The 23199-nt window shown below is 43.3% G+C and overlaps 1 protein-coding gene across 2 annotated transcripts in view; it reads right to left on the bottom strand.

Annotated features, from left to right (window-relative positions):
- pxdn (peroxidasin) overlaps nt 1–23199 on the bottom strand; it is a 61876-nt gene that overhangs the window by 15833 nt on the left and 22844 nt on the right. For both annotated transcript variants that reach the window (XM_080480585.1, XM_080480584.1), the window contains exons 4-14: nt 20569–20640; nt 17756–17827; nt 15348–15419; nt 14106–14275; nt 10551–10668; nt 9767–9936; nt 8768–9040; nt 7424–7699; nt 2655–2767; nt 2052–2208; nt 951–1059 (exon numbers count right to left, since the gene is read on the bottom strand). In XM_080480585.1, coding sequence (XP_080336711.1) covers nt 951–1059; nt 2052–2208; nt 2655–2767; nt 7424–7699; nt 8768–9040; nt 9767–9936; nt 10551–10668; nt 14106–14275; nt 15348–15419; nt 17756–17827; nt 20569–20640 — 1602 coding nt within the window. The remainder of the gene's footprint in view (nt 1–950; nt 1060–2051; nt 2209–2654; nt 2768–7423; nt 7700–8767; nt 9041–9766; nt 9937–10550; nt 10669–14105; nt 14276–15347; nt 15420–17755; nt 17828–20568; nt 20641–23199) is intronic.

Below are 23199 nucleotides of genomic sequence, written 5' to 3'. Positions count from 1 at the left end.
TGATTTGCCCCGCAATTTCAAATGAAGCCCGGAGACACATGTTAGTCATTACGTGAGCTCACACAGGGTGAACAACAATGCTCTCTGATTGAATCATTTCATTGCACTTGATTGCGAAAAGACCCGAGTGTCACCGTGTGTGTGTGTGTGTGTGTGTGTGTGTGTGTGTGTGTGTGTGTGTGTGTGTGTGTGTGTGTGTGTGTGTGTGTGTGTGTGTGTGTGTTTTTGTTCTTCTATACTGGTCGGGGCATCAACCTGATTGTACCAACGATGAATGATTATTGAAATATATCAATGGAGACGTGTTTTAAAGGTCAGACTAAAGGTGAGGACGTTACCGTAATGTTCCAGGAAAAGAGTAGTTGTGGTTCTTTTTCTATCTTAATGGGGAACTAAAGCTTTTTACAAAAATGGAGGAAGCCTATAGTGAACTCAGAATAGTTTTGGGGTCAAGCTATGGTGAGCAAAAGCAGCAGTTTATATCACATTTTTTACATTTTGGAGCAGCTGACATTTTTTTTTTTAAAGCTGTAACGCGTTTATCTTTATATTTTCCTCATTTCTTTGTAATTTGCTCTTGGTGGAGTAGTGGTCAGCACTTTCCCCTCACAGCATAAATGTTTGCGGTGCGATTCCAGGCATGGAAGGATTTTTTTGTGCGAGTTTACATGTTCTCCCTGCGCATGTGTGAATTTCCTCCAACATTCCAATTTGAGGTTATTTGGTGAATCCTGAAGGCCGGTACTAGAGGTGTGACTGTGTGTTAGAATAGAACAGAATAGAATAGAATAGAATTACATGATTAATCTCAGAGGGAACTTCCTTAAATAAAGTGTTTGCCCTGTGATATACAAGTGATGTGATTCTGCTTGTTAACAAAAATAAAAATGAAATATAAAATAACAGCCACAGGCTGCAGTGTGTTCATTGTGCCAGTTTGCGCGTCCTACCCATCGAAAAGGCGTCTCCTCGTGGACTCTATTGCGCTGTCCACATTCCGGATGGCCTGCTCAATGGACGTGCTGACGAAGGTGTCTCCCTCTCTGCTGACCGCAGGAACTGGAAAAAAAACCAAAACAGACACACAACCAAATCACATAAAACAAATATTTGGAACAGCGACTTCATAAAGTAAAGAACTGCATTCCTCCTATTTGTGACCCACGCTGAGATATTTAGTCTTAACTGGGGGTTTCTGCTTTTAGTTGAATGCTGAATGTAACTTCAGACTCCCTCCTGAAGTTGGAGCGAACATATTTCTGGTACGCACACACACACACACACACACACACACACACACACACACACACACACACACACACACACACACACACACACACACACACACACACACACACACACACACACACACACACACACACACACACACACAGTGCTGGCGTGCCACTGTAAACAGTGAGATGGTGACGTGAGCATTGAGGAAGTCCAACAACAACTGAGCTCCGCGATACAGTTTGTGGTTCACCAGCAGAGTGCGGCGGTCTGACCGCAGGCATCTCAGCAGGAAACATCAACACACACACACACACACACACACACACGCACACACACACACACACACACACACACACACACACACACACACACACACACTAATAATACATTTACTTTGGAGGCATCAAAAGATTTTCTTTTTAAAAAGTTTGAAATATCTTGGATTTAACCATTAAAAATACAATGGGAAGAAATCAGACAGACATATTTCGCATAGAATTCTACCTTAACTCTCATTTTAAAGGTTTTTATATGTTGATGAACGACGGTGGCACACACTAATGAACATACTACTCTCATCACTGTCATATTCAAATTGGAGTTTTCCCATCATTTGCATTTTGATTTCATTTGCATTCCATTGTGTTTTAACAAAAAATTGGTTCCAATACTGTGGTTCTTCTGGCGATTTACTGTGTTGCATTTTACACGTCTTTTTCATAGCTAAATGCCCTTTCTCGCGATGCCGTCTTCAAACGCGCTTCACATTTTGTGGCGTCTGTAGTGCGTGCACTTGTTGACGTGGCGCGCCTTACCTGTGACGGTGAGCACCATGCTGGCCACCTGGTACCCGATGGGATTGCGGGCGACGCACTCGTAGCGTCCGCCGTCCGCAGTGCCCACGTCCTTCACCTCAAGGTAACCATCAGGGCTGATGTGGAACTTTCCGCTTTCCGTCACCTGAACGCCATCCTGAGAGGAAGCAGGTGGGAGGAGGGGTGGCAATGTAAAGATCACTACTGTGGGAGATTAAATATTGAGAAAAAGCTTTTTCCCATGATCCATCAGACACACAGTGTCACTTTTAACGGTTTTAATGCTGCTTACATGCAATCTCCTGCACATATTTATTCTATTTTATTGGTTTTTGTTTGACTTTATTACCTCCCACACACACACACACAGTGCCTCTTATTGCATGTGGTGCAATTTTTAATATAGCTGGATTTTATCAATGCACCGTCCAGTGGCAGTTTTTTATATTTTCATCATGTCTCCATGTATGATGACAGCAAATCTAGCCAATTCAACTCGACCATTTAGGAGCTCCAGTTCTTGTCAAAACGAATCCCAAAAGCCAAAAAACGCTGCCGAAGTGCCCGACGCTTCCTGAATCGTTGGGCGCTTTGGCGTCTAACCTTGTTCCAGGTGAGGACGGGTTGAGGCTGGCCTTGAGCGCTGCAGGGAATCTGGACGTCCTGGCCAGACTCCACTGTCAGGTCCCTTGGAGCATTTGTGAAAACAGGCGTTACTGAATGAGTTAAAACATACACACACACACACATACACACACATGTTAATGATTACGAAATGCGGCGCTCAAAGTACTGTACATGTAAAGTGCATTCTGCAAATCAATCACAGCAGGCAAGAAACATTTGAGGCTCGTCCGAGCAGTTTTATTGGCCGGCGTCTCACAGAGCGTACACAGGCGCTCAACATTTGCTTTTAAATTTTTTTTTTATTACCGCCGTTAGAGAGATGCAAAAGATTAATCGCCCTCATGTCGGCGTACACATGTGCACACTTTCTTCATACTGGCTCTTTAGATTAACTGAAAAGTTTCCAAACAGACTCGATAAGAAAACAATAACTGACCCCGACGCGGCTTCGCATCGTGACAGTGAGTCACTGTGGCTCTTTGTTACAGGCCATGTTAAAAAGTCTGGCTACAACTGAAGATATCATCATTTCTGTTTACAGCAGTGCGTCATGTTGCTTATATGAATCAGTTTTAATCAACTTAGTTGCATCATTGCACCAAAAAACCTGAAACTCATGTTCATGAACACTTAATATGATGTCAATTTACTAATAAAAACATCTTCTTTTTAAACTCCAACTATTCTCTGGGCAACATAAAATGTGGTACCGAGAATATTTATTTACTTGTTTGGGATTATATCGGCTGCCAGCGAGCTGGTGACTGGAAGGTCGGAGCTCGAATCCCACTGAGGTGGACGTTTGACAGAAACGAACAGATAACATGAGCCGGTATGGTGACCCTGCAAGGGAGCAGCAACGCACCAACGCTGGTGTCAGATAATAACCTTTATATGACTCGTTCAAGTTGTTCAGTTTACCATTTCCATTTGTTTTTTAAAAATCTACACGAGAGGGTGGTCCAACACATTTTAGTTGAGAGGTCACATACAGCTGAGTTTCATCTTGAGCCGGCCAGACCAGTAAAATAGAGCCACAATAACCATTAAATTAGAATTTTGAAGTTTTTCTTTGTTGTGGCGTGGAGTGCATGTGATGAAAATGTCTGTATTTTTCACAAAACCAAACAATTGCAAAAATAAATAACCACAGTCTCAATATAAAGCCAATCTTTATGAGACCTTCTGGTGCAAATTACAGTGAAGTTATTAAAAGAAAAAAAAAGAAAAAATGGTTCCATTATACACAATTTTACAAACTCATCCTGACTGAATGGCTTTGAGGTTCGTTTATGAGCAACGAGGTAGCTACCTTGCATGGCAGCATCACTGATACCTCAGCTTGGGCCGTCGTGTTGTGTTGTGTCCACTACTCTGATAATAAATTTCTTTGAATTTTTTTCACAATTTATTTGGTGGTTTGCCCGGATTGGAGCCTCTTGCGGTCCACATATTGGCCCACGAGCCTTATGTTTGACACCCCTGTTATATACGCATCGGCTGTAAAAACAACATGCTTGATACACGTTAGATATTGCTCATTTCCGTGCATTTTATGTGTGGAGTTTGCACCTTCTTGCATTTTCTCTAGTTTTCAAATTGTAGACTCGACACAACAATTTGAAAGCCTTTGTCTGCATGAGACAACTCCCCCACACCTTCCCCATTAGTTTCCAGGTTTGAGCAGCGAACAACCAGGCCATCGGAAAATCCCAACAGTTTTCCATCACAGCGTGGAGCTGCAGGTAGTTTTGTACGAGTCTGATTACCTGCTCTTAAATCATAGCCAACCTTCTTTAATACACAGAAAACAGCTTCTTCAGCTCCACAGAGTTTTTACTACCGGATTCCTAAAAAAAAATCACTTTCTCCTTTGTGTGTTCCTCTGCGCTTTGCTCTTATCACACGGCAGCCGTCACACACACTGCCACCAGGGTTAGGTGCTTACACAGTGCTTTAACGGCGTGGATCCATTATGCAACATGTACTTTGAGTCATGTTAACAGCCATTACTGCATGGAAAGACATGGTGTCATCTCGGGATTACAGGCTACCAGGCTTTCCTGTGCTACACCAAGCCTGTAATTTTTAGCTACACACACACACACACACACACACACACACACACACACACACACACACACACACACACACACACACACACACACACACACACACACACACACACACACACACACACACACACACAGCTTTCCACTCAATTTTACAAGTTATACCCTGCTTGTTTGTAATCCTCTCCGAAGCGATGTATCACAGCTGTCTATTGATTCTGTTGCTGTTGAAGGTCACAGTGTAGAAGAAGGGTCCACTAATCTTGTCAGTACAGTTTATCATTCTACTTGATCCGATACGAACGTTAATTGATCACACCTTCACCAACTGGGTACAAAAGGCAAAGACTGATCCAAGAGAAGCACAACAGATCAGGGATGTTACGGGTCAAAAGTTATTTTATTGTTTTTGTAAACTAAGAGAATCTTAGTTCATCCGTTTGAAAACGATGTAGTTATCATGTTGGGCCACTAGTGGGCGCCTGTTAGTTGTTGTGATGAAACCACCCACATTTGCGGAGGCAACAAATTGCTATAAACATTACCAATAGCATAGTCCGCGGACATCCGTGTGGACAGACGATGAAGTTGGATTGTTATTACAGTGACTCTTCAACTGTCTCGATAAAAGGAGAATATGGACACGACACTCTGGAGGCCGCCGTTGTTGTTATTGTGGAAACGTTGGCAAAATGCACATTTTTGAAAACTCTCGGGCAGAAGATGCGGTAGCAGCATTTTCCATTCGTATAAATGGGGCCTGAAAGGGTTTGAACATGCTGGTTCCTGGTCTGACACTAACTAGTTTGCATGTCTTTCATCAGCCGTACAAATTTACAGCAGAAGCAGCAGTCCTCTGAATGGCTGACATGAAAAAAAGTGTGAAAAAAAATAAGATCCTTTGAGTTCTTATGCAGAAATGTTTACTGACAAACCTGATAAGTACAGATACGACTCATCGGCTTCCATCTCTTGGCTCAGACTTTAACGGCTTCCATCACTTTATCAAGTAAACACAATGAGCTCATAATCGTTGAGAGAAAACACTTTCTGTGAGCACATGTCTGAGGCTGCTTTATTAACCAGACTGGTCAACTTGGATCATGTCTGGGCTGCGTGTGAAGCTCCGCGGGAACAACTTGTCAAAAAAAAGTAAAAGTCCATCAAACCGTATGATGATTTTCCAGTAGTGAGAATTAAATGTTGCTCGCCTCTTCTTGCTGTAGCTTCCTGTTGTTTAACGAGAATAGTTACAGCCGGTGTGGTCTTAAATTAGAGCCAGAGACGATCTTCTGCATTCCTCGCCGGTGATGGCGGCGTTTTTAACTTGCACTTGCTCTTCTGTCGACCTAAAGCCGGTCGGCTTGCTTGTCTTTGAATTCTGCAGCTGATAGAGCATCAAGAACTTTTCACTGTATAATTTCAATAGTCTCATATTTAGTTGACATACAAAGACGAGCGTTCTGTTAAAAACCTTCAGCCAATAAAAAGAATATGATCTATTTTTATTTGAAATCAGTAGAATTATCGAGACGCACCAAAGAAAACGGAGTTTAATCAACTCCAGAATTTGGCATATAACAAATTGAAAACCCAAGTTTATGACAAAACTAAATGTTTACTGATCAATTAAAGCGAGAACGTAGAGATCTTCTCATGCACGATTGGATGTGTATATCAAATACAGATTTTTTTTATTCGTTTATTACATGACGGTTTGATCTTATGTAAGCATTTATTTGCAAACATCAAATATGTCTTATTGATCAGAAGTTTAAAATGTTTGACGGCGCTCAGACTTGATTCAAAGCCACAAAGTATGGATGTTTTTTCAAATCGTATACAGTTCTGGTGGAGTCATACTTGCAAACTATTTTAAACTACACCATCTAACAGAGTAGAATCATCAATAAAATGTAAAGATGGCCCAAACACGGTGTTCCCAGAACTAGAATCAAACAAAGTGAAGCAGCATCTGCAGAAACTGTCGGCTTAAAATGAAAATGGCTGAAAACGTTACTGTTCACACCCGCGCTTCTTGTTTTACTCCTATGATTTGAATGTAATTTTATGCATTTATTTGCCTTCGTGAAGCACATTGAATGTGTATGAACGGCGCTATACAAATAAACTGAACAAAAACACACGCAAAGTACAACAACATAGGACAAATAAACTGCACAAAGTCGATGTCCCAACATTCACAGAAAGAGCTGAAATGATTTCTCAGGAATCAGTTCATCAATCCGTGGACCGGTCAGTCGCAGGGCAAACAAAGGGTGAACCACACACACATGCACACACACCTTCGGATGGTTTATAAACAGCAAACAGGGATATTTCCTGACAAAACTGTGCTGCCCACAAAATCTAATTCATAGAAGTCACTATTAGAAATGATTTATTACGCTCATATAACAGTCTTAGCCGGTGGACACGAGATGAAAAACATCTGATGTAAGACTAGAAAGAGAAACTGGCCATGAAGAAAGTGTCTCCATTGATCAATTTGTGCTCAAAATAAAAACTTCATTGACGCGCACCTGTTGTTTCAAGTGAGCAGATTGAATGGTTTAAGTCAGACGAGCCAGATTATACAAATCCTGCCCATGGCATGTCTATGACACAATTAGGATTTCAGGAGTCTGTGGGGATTCACGCCGTCACACTCACCTCTCTGCTGGATGCTGAGCTGCACCGCGGTGCGTACGGTCCCCACGGGGCTGACCGCCTGGCACTCGTACTGGCCCTCGTCGTGGGCCGCCACCCGAGTGATGCGCAGAGTCCCGGTGGACAGGACCACGTGGCGGCGGTCCAGAGGTAGCGGGCTGCCCCCTCGAGTCCAGGCGATCACGGGCTGCGGGTAGCCGGTCGCCTCGCAAGGGAAGTCCACCGTGTGACCCTCCAGGACCGACTGGTCCTGGGGCGTGTTAGTCAACTGGGGGATCGCTGCAGGCAGAAGGAAATATGGATGAGTGGCTCTATAAGGGATGTATTCAGGGCCAAGAGGTGAGAAAAAGATGAAAAAAAACATGAACAGTCCCTTTTTAGGACCTCGAAACCGGTCTTGCTCCGGGGCATGCTGACATTCATGTTACTGGGATGTGTAGACAAAACAGTGGGTAACATCACTGCCATCTCCTGCACTGTTGTATCAGCAACAGTTGAGCTCTTCATACTGTCAAAACAGGCTGGTCTTGTCTTCAGAGCTTGTTGCATTTCTAAAGTTTCCACTGGCCCTCAGTTCAGCCGTAGTCCTGGTGCGATAACCTCCCTGAGTTCTGAATGCTCCATGTCATCACACATTTCATCCAGAGCCAGATACCAGTTCCGCAGAGGAATTCCAGCTGGAGGAGTGAGTGTGGGAGGCCTCTTGTTTGTTTTCTTCCTGGATTTCCCTCTGTTACGCACAACATCAGACCAGTTCCGGGCTGCAGTCGAAGCCTAAGGTCTGGCTCCGATGCCGTTCCAGTATGAAACGCACTTAATGATTATTTGACGTTGGAGCCGCCGCAAGATATTTCACTCACATTTGGACAAATCCATGGAATCGTTGCGGCCAAGTCCACGGTGAGATACTTAATCATCAGATGTAATCCCAGATGTGCTCCATGTACAGTAGATTTTCTAGAGTCAATCAACTCCTAAATAATTTCACACGAGGATTCCACCTTCTGTTCAAGCCACTTCAACTTCCCAGCCTTCGCAGAATATCCCAGCTCTGATGACATTCTTTCCGGTCTGCGTTTGTTGAGCCGTATGCGAGCACTCCTCGGGCAGCCGGCTGAAAAATGTATTTTTTCTTTTTTGTTGCTCCTATCAGTTCCACTGAGGATGTTTCTGTCAACAAAAGCATTTCTGGAAAAAGCTCTCTTGTAGAGGTATGTGAAAATAATCACGGAAGCAGAGTGCTTAGAGGTCTCGTCTGCCCAGAGTTTTCCAAAGACCAGAACTCTGAATAAAGACATGGGAGCCACAGTAATATCCCCGCAGCGCTAAATTACACAGCCAATTTACCTTGTACAATGATATAAGCAGCAGAATGTATGGTGTCCACATTGTTGGAGGCGAAACACGTGTACTGTCCTCCATCGGCCTGGACCACGTTCTGGATGTAGAGCCCTCCTGACGGCGTGATGTTGATGCGGACGTCGTTGGGCAGCGGCGTCCGGTCGCCCTTCGTCCAGGAGATTCTGGGCTGTGGCTGACCTGTGGCGCTGCACTCCAGGGTCACGCTCTCTCCCACCAGGACCTCCGTGTTCTGGGGCTGGATTACAAAACTGGGCCGTGCTGGAAGACATGGAAACAAGTCACTAGGCCGATCTGCGATGACTGAAAATGCGCTCAAATCAATAACAAGCCTCGAGATGCGGCCAAATTCGGAGAGTGATTTCCCTGGAGTCGGAGGAAATATGCAAACCACAAGGGAGCTGAGGTTTACAGTGACACCGAGGCAGGAAATACACAACATCTGCTCTCAGAAACGGCCCGTGACCTCGAGGGCAACTACATGCGGCCATGCTAATCTCCCACAGCGACGGCGATTAGCACTACGACTGATTGATTGATCTGCTGTGTGTGTGTGTGTGTGTGTGTGTGTGTGTGTGTGTGTGTGTGTGTGTGTGTGTGTGTGTGTGTGTGTGTGTGTGTGTGTGTGTGTGTGTGTTGGTCCGACAGAGCAGCGAGCAACAGAGACAGTGGACAGAATGTACTTGTGTGTCTGTTCAGATGAAAGGCAGCAGGCTTTGCTCACAGCTCAGTGGGACATCCTAGTTATTTGACCTACTGAACTATGAACGTCGCCTCGGAGCAGCTCGCAGTGCCCGCGCGTCGCTTTACTCTCCCTACATCAACACAGGCTGGAGTATCGCACAGTCCCCACAAATGTAGTGGATTGAAGAACCGCCCATATACGTACGTACTTGTGTATATTCTGCAGTGTAAGCATTAAACAGGTTTCTAATGATTTAACATTTTTAAAAAAATTAAAAAAAAATTTGAAAAGTAGCCACTCACAGGGGGCTCCAAAATATCGCAGTGTGACCTCTGACGTCTTGACCTCTCCGGCCACGTTTTTCGCCATGCACTGGTAGACTCCCTCGTCCGTTTCCCTGGTGTCCTGGATCATCAGCGTGCCGTCTTCCAGCAGGTTCAGACGACTGTCATCTCGCATGTTCAGAGCATTGCTGCAAACAAGGCACAACAAATTCAGCAGCTTCCAACAATCACGGGTAAGAAAGTAGTTAATGTCAGGGTTTTGCATTGCAAACTGGAATGCGACAGGACATATATATATATTCATATGTATATTTTAGAAATTCATTGCAACGTCTCAAAGACTTAAATAAATGGTGCTGAATCGAGGGATTTTTAATTAGTTAAGCAACTAGCCTTGCGAAACCCTGCCTTGCAATGTCACTTTGTACCACAAGGTGGTGACATTACTCTGATTTCACTCCAACTGCAGGTGACGAACTCCAGTAACTGTCAGTGACCAAGACAACCCTGATTAGCACAATCATTTTCCCGTACAATTATATGATGGACAAAAGTGCAGTTTCTGTTCTCTGTCAACTATATTTAAAAGACGATTCATATTATTTAAAGCACTTTGTTAGCTTGATGAGTAAAAATACCAAAAATACGCTGCGACGATAAACAAAACACATATAAAGAATTATCCACTGGGATTAATACATTGTTTTCCTTTCTAACTACTCTGAACCAGCCACTCCTGAGTTCCTCAAACTCTTTTTGACGTTACGCTCCAATTTTGTTTTGCATATTTGATGCAACTTACTTGTTCCTGAGCCAGATAATCTGTGGTTTAGGGTTTCCTTCGGCCCTACAGGTGAAGTAGACGGTGTTTCCTGATGTGACATCCACATCCTGGGGCTCTGAGGTGATCCTGGGCACCTCTGGAAGACATGCAGAAAAGAAAGTTGTGCACATGCCTTTTCTCAGCCTACCTGAAGAATCATGCTTCTTTTATCGGCTTTCCCGCACATGTATGCTCTTAGATTAATGTTCCATAAATAGTGGAGATGAGTAGAAGACACAGGTTTCCCCCGACTCCAGAACAAGTGTAGACATCTTCAAAAGCACCGAGCATAAATGAGGGAATCTTCCACCTTCACTTGATAGCATGCAATTCTCACTCTCAATGCATATAAGTCCACATGGGAGACAGATTTCTCAAGCACTCTTTGGAACAGGTCTGCTCGGACAAGAGTCCTTGTCTGACTTCACAATGGGGACAGAGGAGAGTCTGATCGCCCCGTCTGACGACGTAAGACTCTTTGTACATTTTGGTGATATAAAACCTAAAACAAAACAAAAAACACTGCCCAAGCCTGCATTATGTGGGTGTTGATGAATCTCTGTGTGGTAAAAGTAAACCAAGCGACAAAAGCTGTAGAAATCCACTAGAGATACGAGATCACTCCTGCATCCTAAATGAGGAGCTATGAAAGGGGCCGGCTCGGCTCATCAGATACCACTTGTGCAGGGAGGTGGCACTTCACCTCAAGGAGGGCGACTGTTTTGACAGCTGCTCGGCCACGCATTGTTCCACTCTGCTTAAAAGGAGAAACGGGGGGGGGCAGTGTGGCTGTAAGCAGACATTCTTTCCCTGGTGCAGTGCTATGTGGATGACTGGAGTAGAGGTGGGAGGGGGCAAGAACGGGCAAGTCTGGGCCATCAAATTAGCTGCCGTGAGTTAAACGCGGTGGAGTTACAATCAGCCGCTTGGCGCTCAGCGGGAGCTGGAGGAAACGCAGAAGTACGACAGCTGGATTTACTGCTGCAGGTTCACAGGGAAATGTGAGATTTCTTTTTCTCCTTGCGGTGTTTGCTCTAGAAACTGCCAGAATACTCGGGCTCGGCCGACGAATGATGGTTCAATCAAAATCTGTCACTGAAAGAAAATAATCCCAGAATATGAATTGGAGCTGCGGTCAGCTCAACTTTTATTGGACACCACTGATTTGAGAAGGAGAAACACGGTGAGTCAACTCTTCCGATGGGGGAAAAAGGAAGTCTACATGTGCAGGGGTGGATTTCAGGTTAATTCAAAAGTTAGTTAAACCCTTAAAAGCTTCGGAGAGGCAAAATCCAACAGGCAGTCGTATGTTGATGTTTCCAAGCCGCTTCATCATGCAACAGTCGGTGATGCGTGATGTTCGGCGCTTGGGATTTCCTGACGTACAGTTACTTGTTTTTCAAAGCCTCGCTTGTTTTGCACTGAGAATCCAACTTTCACATGTCGTAGAGGAGGATGGCTAATACTTGAACAGTGGCTGATGGTCAAGTGTAGAGAGAAAAAGGTGGGAGATAGACAGTATATAGTTTATTGTACTTTTGTCATTCCAAAGCTCAAACTAGGAAAAAGATGTGCCAGTGTATTGGAAAAGACAATTTCTCTACATTTTTACCAATACAAATTGTGGTCCTGGCGTCAGTTTGAAAATTCATTTTTTTAGAGGAAAAAGCTCAATTTGGAAACTTTTTTTTTGCAATAAACCTTGAGTCATTGCAATTGCAGAGAAAACAAGCGGGTACATTTGACAGTCACTTAGGAATTTAAAAAGAAAGAAAATCTCATGGCAACTCCCACTAATGAGCCTCTCTTCATTTATTTCTCCATTTCAAGTAGAAGTTTCCCCTTTCATCGACCGGCCGAAAGAAGCCGTCATCACCCAACATTAATCCAAAACATTTTGTTCCCAGTAATGGCACCCGCTGCAGGTCCCTCCATCATGCTGTCCCTCCCATTCACACACACACACACACACACACACACACACACACACACACACACACACACACACACACACACACACACACACACACACACACACACACACACACACATAAGCAGCAGCTTCATGTCAGAGATGGATTTAGCAGCTGCTGGTTGGTGGTCTGACTCTGACTGACGTATCACATAGGCAGCAACACAGCTCGTGCTGTTTAAAGAGTGAAACAGCTGACAAGAAGAGTATATACACCTGTGTGTGTGTGTGCATGCGTACGTGTGCATGTGTGTGTGTGTGTGTGTGTGTGTGTGTTTGTGTACACCAGCAAACATTGACCTGAAATAACACTTGAACCATCACAAAATGAGAAGTTACTTAAATTTCAAGGTTTGTAAGGTTGCAGATGTCCATGAATATATATTTTGCAGAACCTTTGGCAGCAATAAAAGGGCAACAATAAAAACAGGAGTCTGAAGCTAGTTGAAAAGCCAAGGATTAAAAAAATGAATCCTAAGATTAGTTTTAAAAGTGGACAGTGAAGCTTCTTGCCAGAAGCGCAGTGGGAGTTCCTTCTTGATTTTCCTTAAACTCTTCATTGTATTTTTACTGTTATTTTTCTTTATTTGTGTTTCTCTTATGTAAAGCAGCTTTGAGTGCACAAAAAAAAGCACTATACAAGTTTGGTGCATTATTACTATTACCATTATTATTATTATGACTTCGGGGCAGCAACAGAAAACACTCCGTCCCCTCTGAGCTTCTGTTTGGACTCTAGGAGCAGCTGATCAGCTGACCTGAGGCACCGAGCGGCAGCGTAGCGGTGAAGTGGCTCAGAGAGGTAAGGCGTGGTGAGACTGTTCATGGATTTATAAACAAATAAAAGAATCTTAAACTGAATTCTAAAATACACGGGCAGCCAGTGGAGGGAAGCTGTTAAAACAATCCATGGGTTGTGGCTTGTTGTGCTGCCTGAATATCTCAAACTGAGTTTTCTGTGCGTGTCTAAATTGTCTTGGTAATCATCAGATTCCATTTGTCATCTTCATACGTGCAAAGCTTCCAGTACCATTGGCAAGTAAAGCCTCCCTTTGGAGTTTGGTTTACTGGACTGACTGAAGAAAAGCACTAGTTGTTCCAGCTCATCTTGTTGAAGGAACTAATAATTTAGCAACATCTGATAATAATTGTGTCCAGTGTTTCCTGGATTCACCTATATTGAGTTATTTTGGGGCTTGTGTTTCAAAAACATTGTAGAGTTTATCAAATGTTTTCATTCTGTGTGAACATTTACGTAGAAGTTGCCTAATTCAAGTCTTTTCTGACGAGCAGTGCGTGTGTGTGTGTGTGTCAAATACATGAATATAAGGGTCAAGGTGTGCATTTACCGATTAAGGTCAAAGTTCAGGGTCAGGGTTAGATACTTAGCTGTAATGGTTCAGGTCAGGGTGAGTGGCTCAGGAATGCATTTAGTCAATGGGAGGACAAAGCATCTGTGTGTGTGTGTGTGTGTGTGTGTGTGTGTGTGTGTGTGTGTGTGTGTGTGTGTGTGTGTGTGTGTGTGTGTGTGTGCGCGTGCGTGTGTGTGTTTCTTGTCGTACCACAGTTGAGTTCCTCAGCCGTGAGCGTTGCCACCGATCTGCCCTGCAGCCGGCTGGGATAGTCGCAGGTGGCGGCCGCCTGAGCATTGCCCGACTCTGCGTACTGCTTCAGCAGGTCGGCCAGCCACAGCAGCTCGCAGTCACAGTTCAACGAGTTGGAATCCAGCCGTCTGAACACACAGAAACAGGGACAGAGAGCGAATGAGGCCGACTAACGCGGTCCGCAGATGTGAGCCGACAGCGTTCGTATGTGTGGAAGCGGAGTTGTGCATGCAGCAGCGCTGTGCAAATTCTCTCAGGCGGCCTGTGAACTGAAACGCGCCGGGCTTTGCCAAACTCTGCCTGGCTGGGTCCGAGCAGTCCAAACAGTGAGGCTGTTTGGAACACGCTCCCTTCCTGCCGTGGGAAAGTGTCTGTCCGCTTGGCCCCATCTTCTGATAGCCCGTCCAGCTTTAACTCGCTGCAATGTGTCCATTATCAATGACAGGAGATTTAACTGGCAGTGTTCTACACCAGAGGCAAAGCTCTCATCGACAAAACCAGCTCGAACAAAAGTTACAAATACGTTTGGCTTGGAGTATTTTAAGTGTGCCTGTACAGCTGCAGCTGTCTGATATGCCCCTGTGATTATCAACAAGGAGGAACGCTACGCTGAGAAAAGATCTCTTCAATCATGCCAAGAGTGGATGTTATGGTGATTACTGACACAGAGAACAGGGGTGAGAGTCTCATGAGGGTCTGGGAGAGAGGAGTTCCAAAAAATTAAAATAATAAATGCGGCTGAAAAACACCTTAAGTGCAAAAACAATCCTCAAAATCGCTGAGAGCCACGGCAAGAATAAAGCCGCCGACAGCCGACGGCACTTTCTCTGACAATCTTCCTCAGTCCCGATACTGAAAGCTGGTAAATGAATGAAACCTGGAAGGGGAAAAGAAGACAGACGAAAGCCAAACCGCTGATTATCCTTCACTGTCTGTTGGCCGCAAGAGAGCGAGGCCTGAAGCTGCATTAGCGATAGTTGGCCTTGTGCTGCGAGTGCTCATATGCTCATGTTGCAGGGAAACTTGAGCATCTTTTGTGCAAGGCGGATAGTAGAGAGACGGCGTCCACGGGAACGCAGGACTGCGGTCACATGGCATTTCGCTGATAAACAGGGCGCTTGATACACAGCGTCACGGGGGTGAACTGCACACATAAACATGCAGTCGTGCGCAGATGTCTCGGCGGTGTTTTCCACTTACAGTCGCTTCATGGCCTGAAGATGAGAGAAGGTTCCCGGGACAAGGTTGGTGATTCTGTTGTTGTGCAAAAACCTGGAGGAGACAAAGCAAATGTCAAATGTCTTCATTGCAGCACTACAGTCTCGTCTCCACAGAGAAGATGAGCAGATTTCAGAATTATCCCCCGATTAGAGTTACTGAAATTGTGGATCTGAAACGTGAAAACAAAATCTCCTCGTTTGACAACGATTAGAAGTTCAATTTTAATGCTGACTTGCATTTGCTCAGAAAAAAATTGCGTTACACATGAGATTATTTAATCCCAATATAGCATAAGGCATTTTGTGGGTCAGTGACAAAAAAACAAAGAAATTGTATTCTTTTTTTCAAACTTGCTTTAAAACCATGCACTGGATTTGTTAGAATATTCAATGTGCATTTCATATAGAATAATTTTTTATAGTACTTTTCATGCATCGAAGTATTTGCATTAATTGGATGATATCATTAATATTTTTTCAAAATTTACGTTTTTGCAGGTGAACCCATAAAATGATTTCTTTATATTAGAAAAGCTCATAAGTTCTTTTTCTGTGTTTTAGCAGAAAAGCAGATACACTTTTAAATACTTTTAAATATAAACAGAAAAAAAAAAAAGAGTATCAAATCTGAGAATATTTGTCAGTTATGCCGTTAGATTTGCAATAAGAAAACAACAGTAAGGTACTGTAAGGAATTTAGCGCAGACCTAATCACAGACACACGCGAATCTGTAACAAATCATCTTATTATACTTAGAATATTATTATAATTTTTAAAAATCTGACCTGGTTTACAGTGAAGGTTTGGAAATCTATGGCCCCATTTAGACAGCAATGTTCAGAAAAATGATGTCTGTAGCACAGCTGTATTTTTGCAAACTTAATAAAGATTTTGTTTGCACACAACTTGAGGAGTAAAGGAACATTATTCATATAAAATAGTTTGGCAGGCTACTTTCACATGATCTCATTCATTGACTTCTATGACCGACAAAACTAACATCGAGTTAGGCTCATAAAAGGCGCCTTCATAAAAGAGAAGAGTACAGATAAAAAAATATTTCAAAGAAAGCATTTTTTTTTTCTTATTAATTTAGTCACGATAACAATGAAGATCCTCAGAGATATAACGGGGATGGGCCCGGTGCTGATATCACTTTCAAAATGGGACCAGGAATGGGATGAAGTTCCCAGACACACTACGGCGGTCCAACTTTATGACTCTGGAGAAATAAATATATTCTTTGGCCAAAAGCAGCCGCAAAATAACATTTTTATGTTTATGTGACATCATTTTCCAAAACATTCCCCGGAAAACATTCCTTATCAAATAACTGGCTTTAAATTCAGTCCGTTGCCTTTATAATTCTTCTTTCTCTCATTAAAGTGAGCTCCAGATCCACTTTCCCACCGGCTCTCTGCTTTGCTGTGTGACTATGGCGATATTCCCCAACACCGACAGACTGTGCACCTGGGAATTCCCCACCCCCTCCTTTTTTCCCCCATCCTTACTTCTTGTTTTTGTACAGGTGTCCTCCTGTCTCGGGACACACTTAAAAGATTGGGAAGAAGGAATATACTGGACAGCTACTGGCTCATAAACAAGCGAAACAAGAATTTAACAAGGCTTCATCCGCTAAGACATCTGCTGGAGGGTTTGGGGAAGCAGCTGTTGGATCGCGTCTGCATTTTGACAGGAAAGCTCATATCAAAAGATTTTGTACGACACCAATGGAAGAACATTGTGGTAATTGTTGATGAAAATCAAAGGCTATATTTCTTAAAGGTCCATATGGATGTCTGTGTATGATTTGAAGACGCATGACTGTTCGATAGAAAAGGCAGAAATGTTCATTCATGTATTTGAAACTATAAGTTGGTATTGTTTGTTGTGTATTATTTCCTAAAGCTTCACTTACGGGACATTTTCAGGTGAAAATGGAAAAACTTTAATTGTGTTTTGGGTGTCCGTCTCTGCGATAACGGTGCTCCGAGTCACCGAAAAAAAAACTTTTGAAAACACTCCGACTCCGTGGAACTGGGGGAGAAACGCAACACTCTTTGAAATGCTGCGGGCATCCACTCTTTTAAGATAATGGCAGGACTGCTCAGCTCTTCACAGCAGAGGTGGCTTGTTCAGTGCCGAGCGTCATTTACTGCAGATGTAGGCCATTTAGACCCTTTGTATGTGGAGCCAACACGCCGTCTGGCATCCTCTTATTGAAATCTGCCATACCTTCACTTGAAAAGATGTCTGGATTGCAGCATGTGCCACCCAATAAATAATGAGTGCCTATTATAGCCATGGGCACAATCACACCTCCATACATAATCATGAGAATACTACAACATAGAAACGAGAGTTGAAGCTTAATGGGAGGGACTCACAGTCGTTCCAGTTTTGGTAGATGGGTGAACGATTCTGGTTCCAAAGATTCAATGTTGTTGAAGTGCAGGTACCTGTGGGACAGAATAAACTCCTTCAAACGGGAACATTTCATTTTCCTAGTTGGCCTGCAGAGGCGGGTAAATGAGACCACAGAAGTACAAACACGACTTTCCTGTTTACTTATCCATCGCCGACAGTAAAAATCATTGTACTGAAATTATTCAGAGAAGGTGATGCTTAGTTGCCGACAGACGTCAGGCTTTAACTTTTGACAGATGTTACGCAGCCTGAAAATCTTGGGGAGTTTTTGAATGGATAATTATCCAACATAATGGATACTGCATGTTTCAAAAAGTCTCTGAGCTGTGGAGTCAGAATGGAAGCTATAATAGTTAAATGATCACCCAACTGATGGCTGCATGACAACAGTACAGGGTCAGTTTTGTTTGTTTTTGTTGAAGGAAGGTAAAGTAGCCGCAGGAGCAAAACAAACGCGACTAATCCTAGTTTTTTTATGAGAACATCTCAAGTGTCGCATTTTGAAATGGCTACGAAGATAAAGATTATTACAAAACACCTAATCCCCATTTAGGAATTTAAAAAATTTGATCGTCTAATTACAGTGAACTGCAATGAAGTCAATGATCTCAGCCGTGATCTTCACTCTGCCCTCTGTCATTATGCCGTTACACTCGCTTCCTGACAAACCACAGACGCGCTGATGAAAACTGGAAAATGGCGATGGGTCATTTGAAACCCCTGAAAGAAACTGTTTGGCTTCTGTTGTCCAATATTGATGTCAAATTAATAAAGCATACCCAATAGGAGTCAAACCCTGTCATCTGCATAAGTAACCCTTCATTCCTGTGAACAGCTGAACAGGCTGGAGTCTGATGTTGACGTTGCATTGACACAGTGAATTAGCGGTTTGTTCCCTGTCACAGGAGTTTGTGGAGTTCAGTACAATAATTCCCAAAGAGTGTGAAAAAATGGATTCGAGAAATTAAAGAAGATTCAGCAGTAAGTACAACTATTCTATTTTGATGGAGTGCTCCAGGAATGACAACTTTCAATTTTCGCATCCTTTGTGAAATATGTTTTTTCATGAAAAAGTAAAATAAAGTTGTATTTTTGGAAATACAGCCCGAAAGCCTATAGAGAAGCAGGTTGGGACATCAACTTGCAAAAATCAGAGGACAGTCCTATACTATTCTACTACTTCTACATTAGATATTCCTTCTGAAGAGGCAATCAAATTCCTGGTTTCTAATTTTATCGTGACGCGGTTGAAGTCATGGGACTGTGGCTTTCATGTGGCGGCACAAGGCCTTTCTCCACTTGCACAAGATCTCCATTCACGTCAACATGAGCTCCCAGTGGAGGCTGTAGCTACCGGAGGTCTCAACTTCACCCACAATCAGCTTATTGAACCACAATAAAGGAAAGAGGCCCTGAGAAGTGCCGAGTGTGAACGTATCAATGCAACACTAAATGCCTACAGGCTGATGGTTTGAGCCACCCTAGTGTAAAATCATTTGGGGTAATATGAGGGACTGTTCTGTGCGTCATAAGGGACTGTTGTGTTGTAGGTTGTTGCTCAACTTTGCAAGGGCGACAAATCATGTACTTTCTGGGAATCTTGTTTCCTCACTACAAAGCAAAGCGGACTGTGTGTGAAGAATTACTTTGCTTTTTGTGAAGCTTTGTTTGCATTATGGCAAAGGGACTGCTGCATTTGCACATTTTGCGATTGTGGCACTGTTAACCATCCATTTTCTCCCGGGTTGTCTTTTAAATATTATGACAAGTTGAAAAGGATAATTTGCTCCCACGGGCACTGAGTAGGACTCTGGAAGTGACCGATTTTAAAAACAATTATTTTGTCAAGGGAACCCGGGTAATTTCCGGTTGTCCTATAAAAGTGAGTCATTCCTGCAGCATTCTATTCTGGGAAAAAAAACAACACATTAACAGAACAATTCAACGGTTTCACATCTATTTTTCTTGTCAAACAGGCATATGTGACGAGATCCAAGAGGAACATTCATTTAGCAGAAGCCACGCAGAACCAACACAGGAAGCAGGTGCACATTATTACATGGACTTGACACACACAGTGCAAGTTTCTCACAGGTAAACATGACAGACTACAGCAAATCAAGAGCAGGGGAATGCTTTCTGCAGCAGCAGGACAGATGCAAAGCCAAGCTTTGTTCTACAACAGAAGCCTCGGCTCCAGCCAGCTGTACGAGCAGCACGGGGCTGGGTATCATGTTTGAAACTTCACTACGGGTGTGTATGTGTTTGAGTATGTGTGTGTGTGTGGGAGGAGCAGGGGTGCACATGTCATGTCATCTTGACCACAAGACATGCGACTCATGCATAAAAGGGGGTCAAAAAGGGATCAGCGCAGCATACAAGGGTGGGTGCACACACGGCATGCATGGGGTCGGTCAGGAAAGTGGACAGAGCGACACACATTGCACATGGTGGCGCGAGGGCCGAGGCCACAGGATGAGTGGTGAAGACTAACTGAACGGAGGCTGTCATGACACTCGTGTGAGGCCCACGCCGTCATGAAGCATGCTTGGGTGCTGTTACGTCCTGTGACACAACAGCCATGTGGACCTTGCCAGGCCGCATGGAGTTTTGTTTTTTTCATGGAGGAAGGGAGTGTGTGTGTGTTGTGTGGGGTGGGGGGTGGGGGTGGTGGCGGGTATCGTACAGATGGAGAGCGGGAGAAGAGGGAGCAGGAGCGGTGCTGCGAGCAGAAGGGAAAGGTGGATTGGGATAAAGGAAGTAGGTCACTTACAGTTGCTCAAGAGAGACAAGCCCCTTAAATGCTTGTCTGTCAATTGATTGGATTTCATTCTTGTACAAATAGCTGAAAGGAAAGATAATCAGGAACATTAGTAACACACACACACACACACACACACACACACACACACACACACACACACACACACACACACACACACACACACACACACACACACACACACACACACACACACACACACACACACACACACACACACACACACACACACACACACACACACACACACACACACACACACACACACACAGAATCATCTTAGTTCTTCCTGGGTATACTGAGGAAAACTAATAAAATTTATCAAATAGATTCATTTCCATTTCCCAATGCACAATGTCTTAATACTTCACCGTACAGTCGATCTACTATATACATAACGCTTGAAATACTTGATGATAACACAATCGAGATCCCTTAAAATAAATAATGAAAAGAAGCAGGTCATCTAAAAGGGGGTGTTGAGATGGAGAAGGAGAAGCCTTTATACTTTCAAAACTCCTATTCTACAATGAGCATCTACCAGGTATTATGTGAAACCCTTTGTTGCTGAAACAACTTTGAAAGGAAACAACTATACAAGGTGTCTGGAGGTTCCTTCTGGTATCAAGCACCAAGACAACAAGTCCAAGATGGAGCCAAATCAACATCAAAATCAACATATTCAAGAAATGATTGGCAGCATTGGGCTCTGGGGGATTTGAAGGGAAGTCTGTACCATAACTGTTTTGTTCCTGAACCATTTCCACACCATACAACATTAGACTTATTGACATCAGGGAGCAGTGCTGTGACTGTATGATTGCATTACATGAAGCTACATGGACAAAGGGTTTCAGGAAGAACGTCAGACTGCGCTGCTCCTGTTGGCAAGTCAACAACTTATGGTATATGGTCAGATCACTTTCCATCCATCAAAATCATATCATTCATCAAGCCAGGGGTCTTCTTGCCGTCGTTGCACAGGCATATTCAAAACCGGCGCTGCGGCTGAACCGATTTAGGCCCGAGAAACCACCACCCTTTGACACCAACTGGACTAGTGTTCTGTTCAGGAAGGTTTCAGAAATTTGTAATTCGGCCTCTCCTCTGTCGGGACTCGGCTACACAAAATTTGCCTTGATTCACATCCTATGCACTTCAGTAACACTGATTAACATATCAGGTAACCAACCCCGATTCCTCCTACCAATTCGGGGAGGTCGTGACGTCGGTAGATCAGAGAAACTCAACAAGAGATGCTGTTTTGGAGATGCTCTGACCCATGAAGCTATGATCTTCCAAAGAGGGTCTCCACAGCCTTTCCTGGAGTTAAACTGGTCTCCGGGGATTTAAAAAAAAAAATAAAAATTGAGCCACTAACTGATGAAATACTGTGTATATGATGGTCTTGAAGTGTCCTAGTGTAACATTGCTTATATACAGATAATTGATAACCTAAGGACAAATGGCCTTGAGGTAATACGCAGAGCTTGAAGGATCAATAGAGTATCTTTGATAAACACTTGTGAAATATGCATGTTTAACCTCCATCACACGCATTAAAGAAACGTGAAGCTAAAAAAACAATGGCTTACAGTCGGCCTCCCTTTCAACCCCCTATCTCCTTACTCACTCGTGATAAGACACGATAAGAGATTCCCATCTGTCCACAGCACAAGTGACCCAATGATTGGAAAAATAAACATCCTTTGTAACTGCATGCCCCTGTCAGGATTCACGACTATCATGTTTCAGTAACAGAAGATGAAAGGAAAGAACCAAAAGAATGGCTACATGATCTGTAACGCAATAACTGTTCGATAAGAGGAGGAATACCACAGCTGTCACATGTGATCCAGATGATCCTCTATTTCGAAACAACCACCAACGGATGAAAACTATTATTATTAGGCATGGAAAATATACGTACTTACGTACTTCAAAAAACACGGCACCAACTAGTGGCGTGGCATGCAAACTGCAAAATATTGCTCGTTGTATTATTTTTTTTTAAAACATTGCCGTGAGAAGATGTGAAACATATCGAGAATGTAAGAGAATGGAAAAAACGTTTCTGTTTACAGCGTCGCTCTTGTTGTTCTGTACAGCCCTCGACATGCAAGTTGTTGACTCGTCATCAACACCTATTGCATTTCCTTTTTTGTCAGCGTTTCCTAATTATTTCAGTGAATTGCTTGATGGTGTAAATTGTACAAGTATCTGTTTTCATCTCACGTCCTGTTTTATGTTGTAGATGGTCTTATGCTTCACTTCCTGTTTTCTCACTCACAACACCTGCACTTCATTACCAACAGGTTACTTATACACTCTCTCACTCACTAAACCGTTTGGCAGATTTTCTTTGCATTTCTTTGAAGTCATTCCAGCTTTTCTCTTGTGGTTTCTTGGATTCATTATTTTTCTTGCCCTTTGGATTTTGATTTTGTTTTGTGGATTATTGTACTTTTGCCTTGTTTATTCAATTCCTGTGAATAACTTGTGTGAATAAAGATACCTTTAGATCTAGAACTGTCTGATCTCTGACCGATCTCTGATCTCGGTTACATTAAATGATTGTAGTTCCAGTTGTACACACTGCTTATACATTGCTTTTACGCAAAG

Source organism: Lipophrys pholis (genome assembly GCF_963383615.2).
Source record: "Lipophrys pholis genome assembly, chromosome: 14".
Classification (NCBI taxonomy): Eukaryota; Metazoa; Chordata; class Actinopteri; order Blenniiformes; family Blenniidae; genus Lipophrys; species Lipophrys pholis.
Note: the sequence above shows the minus strand (reverse complement) of the source record. Positions and strands in the feature narration are given on the sequence as shown.